At 40.5% G+C, this 18,028-nt stretch overlaps 1 protein-coding gene across 16 annotated transcripts in view; it reads right to left on the reverse strand.

The window, feature by feature from the left end:
* The window catches only part of LOC103015693 (EF-hand calcium-binding domain-containing protein 11-like), a 229,134-nt gene that overhangs the window by 72,597 nt on the left and 138,509 nt on the right, over positions 1 to 18,028 (reverse strand). For 9 of the 16 annotated variants that reach the window (XM_057542735.1, XM_057542743.1, XM_057542734.1 and 6 more), the window contains one exon: positions 10,450 to 10,521. In XM_057542735.1, the coding sequence (XP_057398718.1) occupies positions 10,450 to 10,521 (72 nt within the window). Of the gene's footprint in view, positions 1 to 2,165; positions 2,579 to 3,757; positions 3,984 to 9,474; positions 10,522 to 18,028 lie in introns of those variants that run through there. The other 7 variants (XM_057542749.1, XM_057542737.1, XM_057542742.1 and 4 more) reach the window with 6 other exon arrangements.

Consider the following 18,028-nt stretch of genomic DNA (forward strand, 5'->3'; position numbering starts at 1 on the left):
GGCACGGCGCCAGACACTAAAGACGCAAAGATAAAAAATGGTCCTGGCTTCGGGAAGCTCGTAGGGAAGTGCAGCGACCACACTACAGTGTGAGGAGAGCTCTGAAGTGACTGCTGTGGGAGTGGGTCCAGAAGAAAGTATGACTCATCTCCTAAGGGGTTAGGAGTTAGTTGTCACACAGGACGTGAGGTTGGCATGGGGCGTTGAAGGGTGAGCAGGAGTTTGCCTCGGAATGTTTTTATCTCCCTCAATCCCTTTCTAAGGAGTCCCCACAGTAGCTCCCTTGTGTGGGATGATGTTCGCATAAATCACCACAGGATTCTGTCACCTGACTGGACCAGGATCAGGGCCCCAGGGCGGCCAATCCAGAGGCTGGCCAGCACACTACAGGAGTGTCTAGGGAGTGCTGTCCAACAGAACTCTGTGCAATGATGGAAATGTTCTCTTTGGCGCGGTTCAACATGGCGGCCACCAATCATAGGTAGTTATCGAACACTTGAAATATGGCTACTGGATATGGCTATCCAGTGAGGAACTGAATTTTTAACCTTATTTAATTTTGATTAGTTAAAATTAAATTTAAGTAGTCACATGTGCTGGTGACTTTAGACAGCACAGCTTTAGACTGATTAACAGATTCACTTTGTGATTCCAATTTAAAATACAAGTTGGGGGACTTCCCTGGTGGTCCAGTGGTTAAGAATCTGCCTTCCAATGCAGGGGATATGGGTTCGAGCCCTGGTCGGGGAACTGAGATACCACATGCTACGGGGCAACTAAGCACGCACGCCACAACTAGAGAGCCCGAGCACCGCAACTACTGAGCCCGCGCACTCTGGAGCCCGCGCGCTACGACTAGAGAGAAGCTCGTGTGCCTCAACGAGGAGCCCGCACACCGCAACGAAAGATCCCGCATGCGGCAACTAAGACCCAACACAGCCAAAATTAATAAATAAATAAATATTTAAAAAAAATACAAGTTGGTTTAGACTTACGATTTTGAGTTGAAATTCGAGTTTACAAATACTATTGAAACATTCAAGAGACTTAAGACATCAGATTATAGAGTTTACTTAATTATACTTAAAACTTATTTAAATACATGGGAAGATGTATTTGTTCACTAGAGAACTGAAGGGCTTAAAAGCGAATTGATTCAAGGATTTGAAAACATTAAAAATAAGTCCTCTGACCAGTGGAATTAGCTAGAAATCAATAACAAAAACTAGAAATGCCACATCTTTTGAAAATTTAACAACTCATTTCTGTACAGCCCATGTGTCAAAGAAGAAAGTACAACAGAAATTAGAAAATATTTTGAACAAAATATTAATGAAGACAAGACATACCAAAACCTGTGAGATGCAGCTGAAGCAGGGCTTAGATGACACTTACAGTCTTATAAGTATTAGAAAAGAAAAAAGGCTGAAAATCAGTACAGTATTTGTCTTTCTCTGTACGATTTATTTCACTTAGCATAGTGCTCTCAAGATCCATCTATATCGTCACAAGTGGCAGCTTTTCTTCTTTTTTTATGGCTGAATAATATTCCATTGTATGGGTACAGATACAGATATATTTCATATTTTCTTTATCCACTCATCCATCGATGGACACTTAGGTTGTTTCCATGTTTGGCTATATTAACATATTAACAGGCTTTCTGAGACTGGCCACAGGGAGAATCTAGGAACCATACCTGTGGGTTTTCTCAGTGCTGTAGGAATTATGAAGTTCAAAAGACATGCAAAGGGCTTTCATTTCGACAGGTCCAAAGCTAAGGGATTTCTTCCTTTGAAATGTATATTGCAAGCAGTACTATAGGAAAGCTAGGCACTTTTGTTTGTTTGTTTTTTGAGGCTCTCCAAATGCAATTCAAAAGCAGATATATGAGGTCTCTTCTTTGTCAGAAACCAACCCACATAACAGGTTGTGAGCATACGTCCCTATGGCAAAAGCCTGACCCCAATGGGACACTGTTGAGAGTTCAGAGTCCTATAAAGTTGCCATTAAGTGGTGGTTTTCCATTTTTTGCTAATGTATCCTATAACATTATTTTGAAAAGCTATATATAACCCCTTTATATATTTTTAATTGACATCTAGACTTGTATTATAAATTTAGAGTGGCAAGGGATATAATTTCCACCATACAGTAACACCTGAAAATTTTAAAATAAACTTTTATTTTAGAACAGTTTTAGATTTACAAAAAAAAAATTGTGAAGATAGTACAGATTTCCCATACACCTCACACCCAGTTTCACCTATTATTAACATTTTACATTAGTATCATACATTTGTTATAATTAATGAAACAATTTTGACATTACTATTAACCAAAGCCCATGCTTCATTCAGTTTTCCAGGGTTTTTATCTAATGTATTTTTCCTTTTCCAGGATCCCATCCCAGCTATCCCATTACATTTAGCTGTCCTGTCTCCTTAGGCTCCTCTTGGCTGTGACATTTCTCAGGCATTCCTTGTTTTTGACCTTGACAGTTTTGAGAAGTGCTGGTCAGGTATTTTGTAGAATGTCTCTGAATTAGGATTTGTCTGCTGTTTTTCTCATGATTGGACTGAGGTTGTGGGGTTTGAGGAGGAAAGCCAGAGAGGTTAAGGGTCATTTTCATCACATACATAAGGGTACATAGTATTAACAAGATCTATCACTGTTGATATTGACCTTGATCACCTGGCTCAAGTAGCGTTTGTCAGGTTTCACCACTGTTACTCTACGTCTCCCTTCCATACGGTACCCATTGGAAGAAGGTCACTATCTGCAGTCCACACTTAAGGAATGGAGAGCTACGCTCCACCTCTCTGAAGGCAGAGTACCTACATAAATCATTTGGAATTCTTCTGCAAAGGAGATGTGTCTCAACTCTGCCATTTATTTATTCAATCATTTATTTGAATCAGTGTGGACTCAAGGATATTTATTTTATACTTTGAGTTATAATCCAATACTACTTTATTTTGTTACTCAAATTGTTCCAGCTTTGGCCACTTGGAGCTCTTTCTATTGGTTCTTGTGTCCCTCTGATATACCCCTACCAATGTAAGTTGTTTTCTTTTAAATTTTGTTTTGTTTTGCTTTTTGAGCACTTCCTCACTTTCTGGCTCATCTTGCATATTTTACCACACTAAAAAAAAAAAAAAATTCCCTGTGCTTTACCTAGTCAACCCTCCTCCACCACAAAAAACCCTTGATAATCACTGGTCTTTTAGTCATCACTATAGTTTTGCCTTTTCCAGAATGTCGTATTGGTACCATACAGAATGTAGCCTTTTCACACTGGCTTCTTTCACTTAGAAATATGCATTTAAGATTCACCCATGTGTTTTTGTGGGTCAACAGCTCATTTCTTTTAATCACTGGATAATAATTCCATTGTATGGTTGTATCACTTTTGTTTATACACTCATCTCCTGAAGGACATCTTGGCTGCTTCCAGCTTTGGGTGATGATGAATAAAGCTGCTATTAACATTCTTGGGCAAATTTTTTTGTGGAGAGAAGTTTTCAAATCAGTTGAGTAAATATGTAGGTTCATGATTGCTGGATCATTTGGTAAGACTATGCTTAGCTTTGTAAGAAACTGTCAAACTGTCTTCGGAAGTGGCTGTGCCATTTTGCATTCCCACCAGCAGTGAGTGAGTAGAAATTACTGAACTGAAAGTTAAACTGAGGGAGGAAGAGGGGGAGGAGGAGAACAGAGAATGAGAGAGATGTCAGATAACATTGTCGGCATAACATACGTGTAACTGGATTCTGAGAGGACATTCTCTTCAAGGATGTCATAAAAGAAGTGTTTGAAGAGATAATGGCCAAGAGGTTTTCATATTTGATAAAATACATGAAGTATGCTGGAATTTTGGTTTCTATTTGTAGTGGGGGGGGGGTGGAATCTGTTGACACAAGGACATCAGTTAAAAAGCAGGTCAGATAGAACCCTGGATGGCTCAGTGTATGTAATTCTATCTATGCATGTGATAGGGATAGTAGAAACAAAGGAAGGAAGGGCGGGAGGGAGGAAGGAAAGGAAGGAAGGAAGAAAGAAAGGAAGGAAGGAAGGAGGAAGGGAGGGAAGGGAAAAAGGGGGAAAAAAGAAAGACAATGAATAAACCTCATTCCACAAGCAGTCCAATATAAGTAGCAGTAGAGAATGCTTGGTAAAGAAGTTGACTCAAGCACTATTTCTGCCATGTTTAACCTTAGAAACATCATTTAAAGTCAAGGTTGGCTTCCTTCTTTAAAAGAAAGAAGATGACCAAACCTGGCTTCTACTTTACAGTGACTATTATTATACTTGCGATGTACTTCCAGACCCTTGGTCAATTTTTTTGTAAAAATTTAATATTATTGAAATTGTTCTTCCTAATGAATATACTACACCAAACCTAACTGCTTTGTTCTCCTTTGAAGTCTTTTTCCCCCGCCAAGGATCAGTAAATCATAAAATAAGGAGTATATTTGGATTTCAGTTTATGTTTTCATATAAATTAATCTGCATTTCCTGTGAAGTTAGAGTAATGTTCTTTTTGATTCACACTTCTGAGCATTTTACCAATTTAGCAATCTAAGAGAAATTTAGATTGAACACTCCATATTTTATTATGTTAAATTGTTTTCAGCCACTTTTGAATCCACGTGGCCAAGCCAATTTAAATTTGTTTTGTAAGAAAGGTCACTTTGTGAGCTGCTATCCCTAATGCCATTACATTTCCATTTGTGTGGGTTTTAACTGTCTAATTCTGCAGTTCTAAACAGATTTCTCAAAAGTTACAAGCTAAGAAAAAGGAAAGCAACCGTTTTTATTAACCCTAAATTACAATTCCGTAAGTGAAGCGTGAACCCCAAGTACCGTGACTGTTGAAAACTGCGGTTTAGAATTTACACACATAAGTGAGTGTTGCCCAGTGAGGATGCACATCTATTTCAAAAATGCTTCCATTGTTCAGAGCATTTCTAGAAATCCTCTTTGAAAACCGCCTTTAGAGCTGGCAGCACATTTAAAAGATATTGTCTCTGGTGGCAAATCTTTGTCTTTTGAAAGTGGATTTGATTAATAACCCAATGTAATTTGGATTAAGCTTCGTGATGTGTAAGATGGGAATTAGTATTTAATACCTACCATGTGATAGAAGCTTGACCTGGGATGGCCAATGAATCTGGATAAACTCATTCTGGATCAAAAACAAAGTGTGACCAAAGAATACGGACCGGTGTCATAGATGATTTTCCCACTGGAGGTGATGTAGCATAAGAGCAGTTATTTATGCTTAGTCAGGCTGACAGGTTTGGATCTCCACCCTGACACTCCACCCATCGCCATCACCTGGCCTGAGCCACGTTACTTAGACTCTCAGAGGTGGTTTCCTCATTTATAAGAGAGGATGCTAATGTCTATCTCATCAATTTTCAAGAATAAAATGAAATAATACAAAATACCCAGCAAAATCGGCCCCCCTTTCCCCTCCTGAAGGTGACAATGGGGAAGGAAAAATATTCATTAGGACACTAATATACCTAAAATAGATAACTAATGAGAACCTACTGTATAGCACAGGGAATTCTACTCAATCTTCTGTGGTGACCTAAATGGGAAGGAAATCCGAAAAAGAGGGATATATGTATACGTATAGCTGATTCACTTTGCTGTACAGCAGAAACTAACACAACATTGTAAAGCAACTACACTCCAATAAAAATTAAAAAACAAATTCACTAGGATGAAGGTGGCCCAATGTTTTTTTAAATGGAATTTTATCTTACGGTGTATTTCCCTATTCCCTCATCAGATATGAATTCCAAGGTTATTTGTTAATTTTCTATTTGGGGCAAAGATCTAGTTGTTATTTTGGTGTTTTTAGGCTAAGGGACCTGTATGTGTGTGTGTGAGTTGCCTGGTTGTGGGATGGTATGGTAGAGGTAGTTGTGAAAGATAAAGCTGAACAGACAAGTGGAGACAAGACTGTAGAGGGCTTTGAATGGCACATTAAGGGTTAGACATGACCCAATAGAAAAGATGGCTATTAAAGCTTTTGAGCAGAGAAAAACAAAACAAAACAATTCTATTTGTGCTTTGAGAAGATAACTGACATGCTGGACTAAATTTCATGACAATGGGGTCTATTTCTTACTTATCACCACACCCTTTACTCATCTTTATAGCAATGAATAGAAGAACATATGGCCCAATGGACGGATGGGAGTGGGAATAAGAACATGGGCCGAGAGATCATGACGGATGGAAGGAAATGTCATGAAAGTTTTTGCAGATGCAGACTCAAAGGAGGCAGTGACTGACTGGATGTCACAGTGAAGGAGGATGAGGGAGATTTGAAAGAAACTCCTAGGTGGCTGGTTCAGATGAGAGCTTGGGGTGGGGGATGGGATAGATGCCATTAACAGAAATAGAAAACACAGAATGAGAAGCCAATTTTGGAAATCAGAGAAAACAATGAGTCTGATATTAGCTCAGGGAGCTTGGGTTGAGGTGAAAACATCCAACCGGCAAATGAAAACACAGGTCTGGGTGCAGCAGAGATCAAGACGAAAGATAAAGTTTGGTTGGTTGGTGGAGTCACACCCATAAAGGTGATAGCTGAAGTCTTGGGAGAGAATGAAATCATCCTTGGAGAATGTGTTGATCAAGAAGAGTGGCCAACCGCGCACCGCGATGAAGAGTGGTCTCCACTTGCCGCAACTGGAGAAAGCCCTCGCACAGAAATGAAGGCCCAACACAGCCATAAATAAATAAATAAATAAAATATTAAAAAAAAAAAAAAAAAAAAAGAAGAGTGGCCAAGGACTCCCCTGGTGGCGCAGTGGTTAAGAATCTGCCTGCCAATGTAGGGGGCGCGGGTTCAAGCCCTGGTCCGGGAAGATCCCACATGCTGTGGAGCAACTAAGCCCGTGTGCCACAACTACTGAAGCTTGCGCACCTAGAGCCCGTGCTCTGCAACAAGAGAAGTCACCGCAATGAGAAGCCTGCACATCGCAATGAAGAGTAGCCCTCGCTCGGCGCTCCTAGAGAAAGCCCACACGCAGCAACGAAGACCCAACGCAACCAAAAATAAAAAAATAAATTTATTAAAAAAAAAAGAAGAGTGGTCAATTAGAGCACCCTGGAGAATACTACCACTTACGAGATGGCTGAAGATACAGGAAAAGAGAGTCAGGGAAGAATGGGCACAGAAATACCACGCGAGAGCAGTGCTATGGAGGCTAAAGAGAGAAGGACCCAAGAGAAAGGACAAGTGTGATGGGGTCCGAGAGGGGCTCGTGGGTTTGGCCGCTGGAAATCACTGGTGATCTCCGAGAGAGAGCTGTTGCCACAGGGGAAGACTGGAGCTGGTCATAGTGAAAGATGAGGTAGAGGCGGAGGTATCAGCGGGAGAGATCTGGCGACAGCTTCCTCTTCCATCTTGACTGCTTCTTCTTAGTCGATTTAGAAGACTCTTTTCTCTGCTGCCCCAGTAAATGTTGATGTTACCTAGTATCTGTCCTTGGCTCTATGCTTGTAACAGTTAGGGTTCTCTTGGTTTCAGATAACAGAAAGCAACTCCAGCTGGCTTGAGCAGAACGATTTATTGGAAGGATACAGAGTTACCTCATAGGACCCAAAGGGTTATGACTGGGCCTTGTGTACAAGCTTTAATCAGAAATCCGGTACCATGGGGTTTCTCTAGTTCCTCTCTTGTTCCCCTCTTGGTGTCTGTTTCATTTTCTGCTCTCATTGCAAACCAGCTGCCTTGGTTTTCCAGGCCACATGGTGGCAAACACGTCTGCCCCTCGCCCCTGAGTCATCACCACTCATTCGGCCGGAGAAGCGCTGTTCCGCCTCCCTCACCCTCACTCCCGAGGCCCTCCATGGGGAGAGACCGAGCTGATCAGCCTGCATAGATGCCCATCCGTGGGCCATGCAACTGAAGGGAGACCAACAGGGTCACACTGCAGACAGCATCATGTGGCTTGGGGACGAGGGTGGGGTCCTGGAAGTGAGAAGCTGGGGCAAAGCTTACAAGACAAGGATTTGGACTGAGTGTAGGGCGAGTGGTAAGGAGGGAAGGTGACATGAGCAGCTTCTCACTGCCCCTTCTTTTGGTCTGTGCTCTGCCCTGAGAGCCTGGGCCCTCCTAAGCACCAAATCCCCGAGGTGCTCTCCCTCCTAGAGAAGGTCCAGGTCATATGGCTTTCTTCTAAACAAGAACAGGGGATGGCCGCCCAGCTCTTATCAACTTCCCCTCCTGTGACCAGCCCTCAGCACACCTGGCTGAGTGCCTAGGGACAAAGCCTATACCCTCAAGACGAATGAGAGTTGACTGATCCAGGGGCCAACTGAAGCCTCTTTCTGGGGTCTCTGCACTTGGACAGATGACGGGCCACTTCCTTTTTGGAATGGTGTGAGGCTGCGGTGACCATGGGACGGGGGCAGAGTCCGGAGGTGCTCGTGTTGCTGGCTCTCGTTTTCCTGGAAACCCAGCTGCACCACTGCCCTTCCTATGTTGGATTATATAAGCTAGCCCAGTATTTTTTAGTAAATTCCTTTTCTGTCTAAGCTAGTGTGGGTAGGTTTCTGTCATTGAGACCTCACTGAGACCGAAGAGAGCCTGGACTAATCCCGGATCAAGGTAGTTGCCCAATAGCTCTTCCCACCCTGGCCTCCTGCCTGCCACTCAACGGGAGGACGTGACCTCTCCCACTCTCTTGTCATGTTTACAGGAAGAAATAAAGTCCAAATAGTGATTGCAATACAAGGTTTTGGTATTCTGGCAATTACTGAAATAAACATTTTGTTGGTAGATTACTCTAATTTTTATATTTTAAAAATCTAAAAGCAGGATCACTTATGTACTGAGATGAGGACCAATGACTCAACTATTCAATTTATGATGAAAATACTTGCTGAATAAAACTCTACCCGAAGTCAGAAAGGGCTTTTCATCAGCCAGAACAATTTGTCCTAAAACGCACGTGATGCTCAATGATACCATGGATCCACTTTGTTCTTGAAATAATATTTCATGTGTACTTCTTAATGATTTTCAAAGTTTCCTTCATTTTAGATAGTGTTTAGTATGCTAACTTTGGAATAAGACTTTATTTTTTAACAACCTTTTTATTTTGGAACAGTTTTAGGTTTATAGAAAGATTATGACGATAGGACAGAGAGTTCCCATGTACTCACTCACTTTCCCCTATGATGAACATTTTCTATGAGTATGGTACATTTGTCACAATTAATGAACCAATATTGATATAGCATTATGAACTGAAGTCCATACCTTACTAGTGTTTACCTAATGTCCTTTCTTCTATTCCAGGATCCCCTCCAGAACACCAAATTACATTTAGCTGTTATGTCTCTTTAGGCTCCTCTGATTTATGACAGTTTATTAAGTTTATCTGCTAATACTTTATGTTAGAAGGATGCTTATTTAATGTTTCTCTTTGACAAATGTACATATTTCCTTGACCTTTAATACTTTTAAAATTTGAATTATATTAGATGTTTTCACAGTGTTGTTAATGTTTAGCATTCTGAACATTTACAGATAAAATATTAGTACTGATATGAGTATTTATTTAAAATAAGTGCTGAATGTCCAGGGTCACAGTTTTGGTTCTAGGACAGCAGTCCCCGGATCCCAGGTATGGATGGGCAGAAAACAGAGAACGGGAACACAGATGGCTAAGGCTCTTGTTTCAGGGCAGAGCCGCCCAGAACCAGGGAGGGTACCGCAGAGGGCAACCGGGCAGCCCAGGGCTTGTTGTTCTGCTGCAGGAACCCCAGGCCCAGGCCGTTCTAATGGGTTCTGCAGGTAAGTCTTTTGCCCCCGATATCCTTACTGCACCCTGTTCTTCCTCTGTATGCAGCTGGAGAAGACTTATACTAATGTCAGCTCAATCTGGTTTTTCCATCTCGCACAGCCAGCGCCCTAGGGCCATTTTTGCGATGATGATTTTTGATGACTACTAAGGATATATTGTCTTAGAGAAGTCTTAACTTTGTTTTCCAAAAGCCTTGCTCATTGCTTGGAACGCAGTCAACACTCAGTTGCATGTAGGTGCTATTATTTGTTCAACCAAAGCTGAATGCATGAAGGAAACTGGTACCACTGGCAGTGCCTGACATTAGGAACTGCTGAGGATCAGGGAGGCTGTGGGTAGGGTGGCAAGGACCAGTAAATGAGTGCAGCATCCTGGCTGGCAGCATGGGCGGGGGGGGGGAGTCGGGGGTTGAGAGTAAAGAGGAGGGGTTGGGGACCATCCCAGTGGCAGTGCAAGCAATTGTCAGCATCTGAGAACCATGATGAAGAGTTTAACAGAAGGTATGCAGCATGACATCATTGGTAGAGTGGGATTTGACATCTAAATATATCACAATCTATTTCGGTCTCCCCACAGGTTGCCAAAAGCAGCACACAATAGTTAGGCTTACTTTTGTCCATAGTTCATGGCATATTCGAAGTCTTTAAAGCTGACGTGACCATCTGAGTCTTGATCTACTTCCCTGGAAAATGAAACAGAAAGTTATTTACAGGTTAGTTTCGTCTCACCTTATGCATCAAGAGCACATCAGAATCTTCATTTCTTTTCATGTCTATGTGAGAGGCACCTATTTTATCTGCTTGAAGGCTGAGGTTGATGCTTATCTTTTTTTTTTTTTTCCTTGATAATACCTAAGGTGTGAAGGAAAGGAAAAGTTATTTATTAAAATCTACAGAAATAATATATTCAATAAATTTAAAGGAATGTCATCAAATGCACAGGTTATATTAAAAAAGGCAGGAGTGATGGTTTTTCTAGTCATCCTGCAAATTCTTTCTGTGATATATCAATAAATATACATGCATTTGTCAACCAAAAAAACAATGCAGGAGGCTGCAAAGAAGAAAAGAGTTTATTTAGGGTCTGAAAAATTGCAATTTGGGAGATACAAATTCGGGTAACCCCGAAAGAGTGTTCTCAGGAAGAGATGAAAAGCCACGGGGTTGTTAAAAGTTTCCTGGTGAAATTTGTGACTGACTCTGACTCAAGTTAGAAAAGATTTGCCCTTGAGGAATCACAGGTTGTTTTAAGGTAAGGGTCCAGTAAATATTTTGCGTTTCTGGAAGGTGTTCTGGATGATGTTATCAGGACAAAAGATTTTTATGTGCAGAAGTCACACTTCCTTAATGGTCTCCTGGCTCCATTTTAGAGAACTCTCTTAGCAACACCAACTCCATTTTGATTTTCCTTTCACACATTACACAACAGAAGTGTGGAATAAAGAATTAAGAGATAAGAAAAATATTTTGGGAGTAAATAATAATGATGGGAACAGTGACTGACACCCTGCCTCGTACTGTCTTTATATCACCTGTCTCATCAAATCTGTGCACAGATGCCAGGACGGGTCCATTTTACAGACATTGAGCCTAAAGGGGTTCAGTGGTTTCTGAAGGATCATGTTGCTGGTAAGTAACCAGACTTGAAATTCAAATCCTGATTGTTAAATTCCCAAACCAGGGCTCTATACTCTATTCCACATGTCTCCCTATGTAAATAGGATGGTCCAGAGAGAAGCGGTTGTGTTGCAATTCCCATGCAGCTAACTCAAGCTCCGGAAGTTTTCACTGGCTTCATTCATGGCCTCGGAAGCTTGGTTAATTCCTCACAAACACCTGATAAGCTTTTCTGACTCCTAAGGAGAGAGGTGAAGATGTGAGCCTCTGGCTGGTCAGCGGAGGGTGTGGGCGGCCTCAGCTGGGTTGTCCGTGTGTGTCCCTACAGCCACTGAGACAGGGGCATTGCTCCTTGAACAGGCAGCAGAGAAATGGCACCCATTCCACCTGGTTAAGATAACACATGGCAGAAGGACAAAATCATGGCATAAGCAATACATTCAACTGCTACCAGTGAAAGCAGTGTTTAAGAGTGTGTTTGAAAGATAACTGATGAGTTGTGGTCCCAATTCCTCTTTGGGGGCACTCTAAAACAATGCATTACGTGCCTTATTTGGAGCTCCTGGGTTGGTGCAAATTATATTTTGTTGAAACAGCAAATGGTATTAACCATGACATAGGGCTTTTTAAAGCAAGGACTGGTCCAAGTAACAGAGCCACTAATCACTGTAATAGTTTTAAAGCAGGCTTTTAAAATATTGAATTCTAAAATAAACTTTCTGAATATTTCATGCCAAAGTCTCTGAAGTCTATAATGGTACTGGATAGAGTGATAATAATTTTTCATTCTTTTGAAGTAGAGAAAATCCCTACTTCTCTGCCCCAGGGCAAAACCATGTTGCAGTATGTTAGTATAAAATGATTGCAGACTGTAGGGGCCATTATTCTTGTTACTTCTTCTGGTAAAATATACATGACGATTTCATGCTATACAGGACCAAAAGCAGAATGTCGGATCTCTTCTAAGGGATTAGAAATAATCAGTATCACATGTTACTGATTACAGAGTATAAATCATCCCTTCTATTAAATTAGATAATTGAAGATTCTTAATATTGCCTACGTATTTTTTCTCAAGGAATTGGATTAGATAAATGGACTTTTTTCTTTCCATTCTGAACTGGTATGATTGAACTATAAATCTCATAGGGTGAGTTAAGTGGATAACCTAGAAAAGTAATATTTAGAATAAACTGTTTCTGATATGTGTGTGTGTGTGTGTGTGTGTGTGTTTATTCACTTATTGAGATGCTGAATGCTTGTAGAAAAGGAAATCCTTTTGCCTGATTTTCTCAGTAAATAACTTTATTGTAATTCCATTAACTTCTTATTTTTCTTGCTGCCTTTGCCAAAGCTTCCCATCATAAAATGGGCACAGTATAACCAAGAGGTATTAAAATGGAAAAGTTTATTCACAAGGCTTGGAGTGGCGTTTTTATAATGAACGGAGGAACATCATGTTTATATTTAGAATGAGACATGGTAAAATACTGTCTTCAACTTTTCTGCATCATCACATATATATATGGTCATCTCAAGGAGAATGAAGAGGAAATTCACATTTCAGAGCTATAATTTTAAAAGCTAAAATACTGTTTTTCATTGCAGACGGAATTATTCCAAAGAAGGAAGGTTTCACAGCACCCACACTCAAGTCACCATGTGATGGAGGAGCAGATGTGGCAGGTGGGTAGAATTAGTGGTGTGCTGAGGAGATGCAGAAAACGTCACTAGGTAAAACGTTTCATTGTTTCTGTTTACAGTGTTTAACCCTAAAAGGAGTATACTCTCCTTATGAAACCAGAGTGTGCTGTCTTGGTGTCACCAACATACATTCAGCACTGAAATATTCCACCACCATCACTCCAACTAGAAATAAACTCTGGGAAGGCAAGAACTTTCTCTTGTTTGCTGCTGTGTCCCCACCTCTTAGCCCATAGCAGGTAATGAATGTTTGCAGAGTGAATGAATTTGTGGAGTAAATGAATCTGGGGAAACAGTGGACAACATTTTGGAATATCTACTGCCTCCCAGGAGGTTTGGGGGGATTAAAGAAAGTATATCATCACGGTTTTTATAGAGTCTAAAATACTAGCCAGAGAAATAAAAACACACTGAAGAAGGCACCTAGGAGCCATCACTCAGGGACCAATAAGGAACGGTCAATTGTGGTCTCCATGCCCGACCACATTTTGTAAATACAGACCAGGTACAGAGAGACCAAGTAAGACATGGACTCTGAAAGATGAGGTTGCTTAGTAGAGCAATGGATGGAAGGAACCCCTTGAGTGTCAGGCTGAACAAGTTAGAGATAAAGAGCTGGAAACTGGAAACCAAGGCAGAGCACTGGACACATCTGCGTCTAACCTGCCCTGTAGCTAAAGTCCAAGCACTTGAAGCCACTTAACTAACTGCTCTTTTACTGGACATGTGGCTGTAGACATAGATATAGATATATGCATATATACATACATACATACAGGCTTATATTTCACAACTGTCTTTTTAAAGGAATGAACAAAGTTTATACAGATGGATGAGAGGAAAATAAATTGCTATGAACAACAATAACTGCTTTCTAGACATGTAAATCCAGTTAAATTAAAGGCTTTTTGGTTTGCTTGGTTTTGAGATGCAAAGGGAGAGCTGGAATTGATTTGGGGAGTACGGACTCAAGAGAGCTGAACTGCTCTGTGTAACTCAGTATGAACAATATAGGACCATCTGGGAGGAAGGAGATGATGAGCAAGATAAGACAGGATGCAGGGAGAAGGGCTACTGAGGGGTAGGGAGGAGGCTGGGATGCTATACAATGGGAATTGGCCCAAGAAAAAGGCCCCAGTGGCCAAAGGTCCTTTAATTAACTGCTACGTTTACTGTGTGCTCCGAAGTTGTTCGTGCTGCGTGTTATAACCCTCCTTTATCTTCACCAAGGGCTTGACAGGCACACAGTCTAAGGGGGGATGGTGTGGTTGGGGAGTGTGTGCTGAGTTCGGCCCTGGAGATGAGTTCTGTCTGAGCGGGTGCAGTAGGGAGCAAGAAAAGTGGGGTACGGTAAGATGACCCATCAACTGAATTAACTCAGAGAAATGAGAACTCAAAGCCACAGGTCTTCCAGAAATTTGCAAAAACCTAGGAAGTGCTTTAAAATTCCACAAGATGTGGAATGGGAGTTCCAGGCAATACTATCTGGACTTCAAAGGGCAGAAGACCCAGGGTGACAATGGGATACATTGAGAATTTCAGGCAGGACTAGACTCTGGCCATTCAGCTGAATTCCAATAGTTTTCATATCTGTTAAAATACAAACATTTTTTGACTCATCAGATAAGTGGTTATAATTACTTTTATCACCATGAGCTTTAGCATTTGTCTCTTTACATCCTGATTTGTTAAGCAAGATTCTGCTCTTTCCTTTTTTTTTTTTAAACATCTTTATTGGAGTATAATTGCTTTACAATGGTGTGTTAGTTTCTGCTTTATAACAAAGTGAATCAGTTATACATATATATATGTCCCCATATCTCTCCCCTCTTGCGTCTCCCTCCCTCCCACCCTCCCTATTCCACCCCTCTAGGTGGTCACAAAGCACAGAGCTGATCTCCCTGTGCTATGCGGCTGCTTCCCACTAGCTATCTATTTTACGTTTGGTAGTGTATATATGTCCATGCCACTCTCTCACTTTGTCACAGCTTATCCTTCCCCCTCCCCATATCCTCAAGTCCATTCTCTAGTAGGTCTGTGTCTTTATTCCCATCTTGTCCCTAGGTTCTTCATGACCATTTTTTTCTTTTTAGATTCCATATATATGTGTTAGCATACAGTATTTGTTTTTCTCTTTCTGACTTACTTCACTCTGTATGACAGACTCTAGGTCCATCCACCTCACTACAAATAACTCAATTTCATTTCTTTTTATGGCTGAGTAATATTGCATTGTATACATGTGCCATCTCTTCTTTATCCATTCATCTGTTGATGGACACTTGGGTTGCTTCCATGTCCTGGCTACTGTAAATAGAGCTGCGATGAACATTTTGGTACATGACTCTTTTTGAATTATGGTTTTCTCAGGGTATATGCCCAGGAGTGGGATTGCTGGGTCGTATGGTAGTTCTATTTTTAGTTTTTTAAGGAACCTCTGTACTGTTCTCCATAGTGGCTGTATCAATTTACATTCCCACCAACAGTGTATGAGGGTTCCCTTTTCTCCACACCCTCTCCAGCACTTATTGTTTGTAGATTTTTTGATGATGGCCATTCTGACTGGTGTGACATGATATCGTATTGTAGTTTTGATTTGCATTTCTCTAATGATTAACGATGTTGAGAATTCTTTCATGTGTTTGTTGGCAATCTGTATATCTTCTTTGGAGAAATGTCTTTAGGTCTTCTGCCCATTTTTGGATTGGGTTGTTTGTTTTTTTGATATTGAGCTGCATGAGCTGCTTGTAAATTTTGGAGATTGATCCTTCGTCAGTTGCTTCATTTGCAAATATTTTCTCCCATTCTGAGAGTTGTCTCTTCGTCTTGTTTATGGTTTCCTTTGCTGTGCAAAAGCTTTTAAGTTTCATTAGGTCCCATTTGTTTATTTTTGTTTTTATTTCCATTTCTCTAGGAAGTAGGTCAAAAAGGATCTTGCTGTGATTTATGTCATAGAGTGTTCTGCCTATGTTTTCCTCTAAGAGTTTGATAGTGTCTGGCCTTACATTTAGGTCTTCAATCCATTTTGAGTTTATTTTTGTGTATGGTGTTAGGGAGTGTTCTAATTTCATTCTTTTACATGTAGCTGTCCAGTTTTCCCAGCACCACTTATTGAAGAGGCTGTCTTTTCTCTACTGTATATTCTTGCCTCCTTTATCAAAGATCACAAGCACTGAAATTGAAACTGTGATTAAAAATCTTCCAACAAACAAAAGCCCAGGACCAGATGGCCTCACAGGCTAATTCTATCAAACATTTAGAGAAGGGCTAACACCCATCCTTCTCAAACTCTCCCAAAATATATCAGAGGGAGGAACACTCCCAAACTCATTCTACGAGGCCACCATCACCCTGATACCAAAACCAGACAAAGATGTCACAAAGAAAGAAAACTACAGGCCAATATCACTGATGAACATAGATGCAAAAATCCTCAACAAAATACTAGCAAACAGAATCCAACAGCACATTAAAAGGATCATACACCATGATCAAGTGGGGTTTATCCCAGGGATGCAAGGATTCTTCAATATACACAAATCAATCAATGTGATACACTGTATTAACAAATTGAAGGATAAAAACCATATGATCATCTCAATAGATGCAGAGAAAGCTTTCAACAAAATTCAACACCAATTTTTGATAAAAACCCTCCAGAAAGTAGGCATAGAGGGAACTTTCCTCAACATCATAAAGGCCATATATGACAAACCCACAGCCAACATTGTCCTCAATGGTGAAAAACTGAAACCATTTCCACTAAGATCAGGAACAAGACAAGGTTGCCCACTCTCACCACTATTATTCAACATTGTTTTGGAAGTTTTAGCCACAGCAATCAGAGAAGAAAAAGAAATAAAAGGAATCCAAATCGGAAAAGAAGAAGTAAAGCTGTCACTGTTTGCAGATGACATGATACTATACATAGAGAATCCTAAAGATGCTACCAGAAAACTACTAGAGCTAATCAACGAATGTGGTAAAGTAGCAGGATACAAAATTAATGCACAGATATCTCTTGCATTCCTATACACTAATGATGAAAAATGTGAAAGTGAAATTAAGAAAACACTCCCATTTACCATTGCAACAAAAAGAATAAAATATCTAGGAATAAACCTAAGGAGACAAAAGACCTGTATGCAGAAAATTATAAGACACTGATGAAAGAAATTAAAGATGATACAAATAGATGGAGAGATATACCATGTTCTTGAATTGGAAGAATCAACATTGTGAAAATGACTATACTACCCAAAGCAATCTACAGATTCAATGCAATCCGTATCAAACTACCACTGGCATTTTTCACAGTACCACAACAAAAAATTTCACAATTTGTATGGAAACACAAAAGACCCCGAGTAGCCAAAGCAATCTTGAAAAAGAAAAACGGAGCTGGAGGAATCAGGCTTCCTGACTTCAGACAATACTACAAATCTACAGTAATCAAGACAGTATGGTACTGGCACAAAAACAAAAATATAGATCAATGGAACAGGATAGAAAGCCCAGAGATACTCTTTCCTTTTGTGATGTGGTGTGGACTTAGCCCAGACTAGATATGTTCCTGTGACCTAGAGGCTAAGTGGTCCCCACCTTGAAGGAGCCAGGGTTTCACACTGTGAATCTTTTTAATAAGCTCAGCACCAGTGCTGCTCTAATATTACATTCTAAAGAAAAACATAGGTTGTTTTTAAATTTTAAAAGTACATAAATAGCAAATGTTTCTCACAAGTAGTAAATTTACATCATACCAATTTCTTGTAATGTTTTGAAAATAATTTTTGTTGTAAAATAATTCAAGATGGGCTTCCCTGGTGGCGCAGTGGTTAAGAATCCTCCTGCCAATGCAGGGGACATGGG

Source organism: Balaenoptera acutorostrata, chromosome 3 (genome assembly GCF_949987535.1).
Source record: "Balaenoptera acutorostrata chromosome 3, mBalAcu1.1, whole genome shotgun sequence".
Lineage (NCBI taxonomy): Eukaryota > Metazoa > Chordata > Mammalia > Artiodactyla > Balaenopteridae > Balaenoptera > Balaenoptera acutorostrata.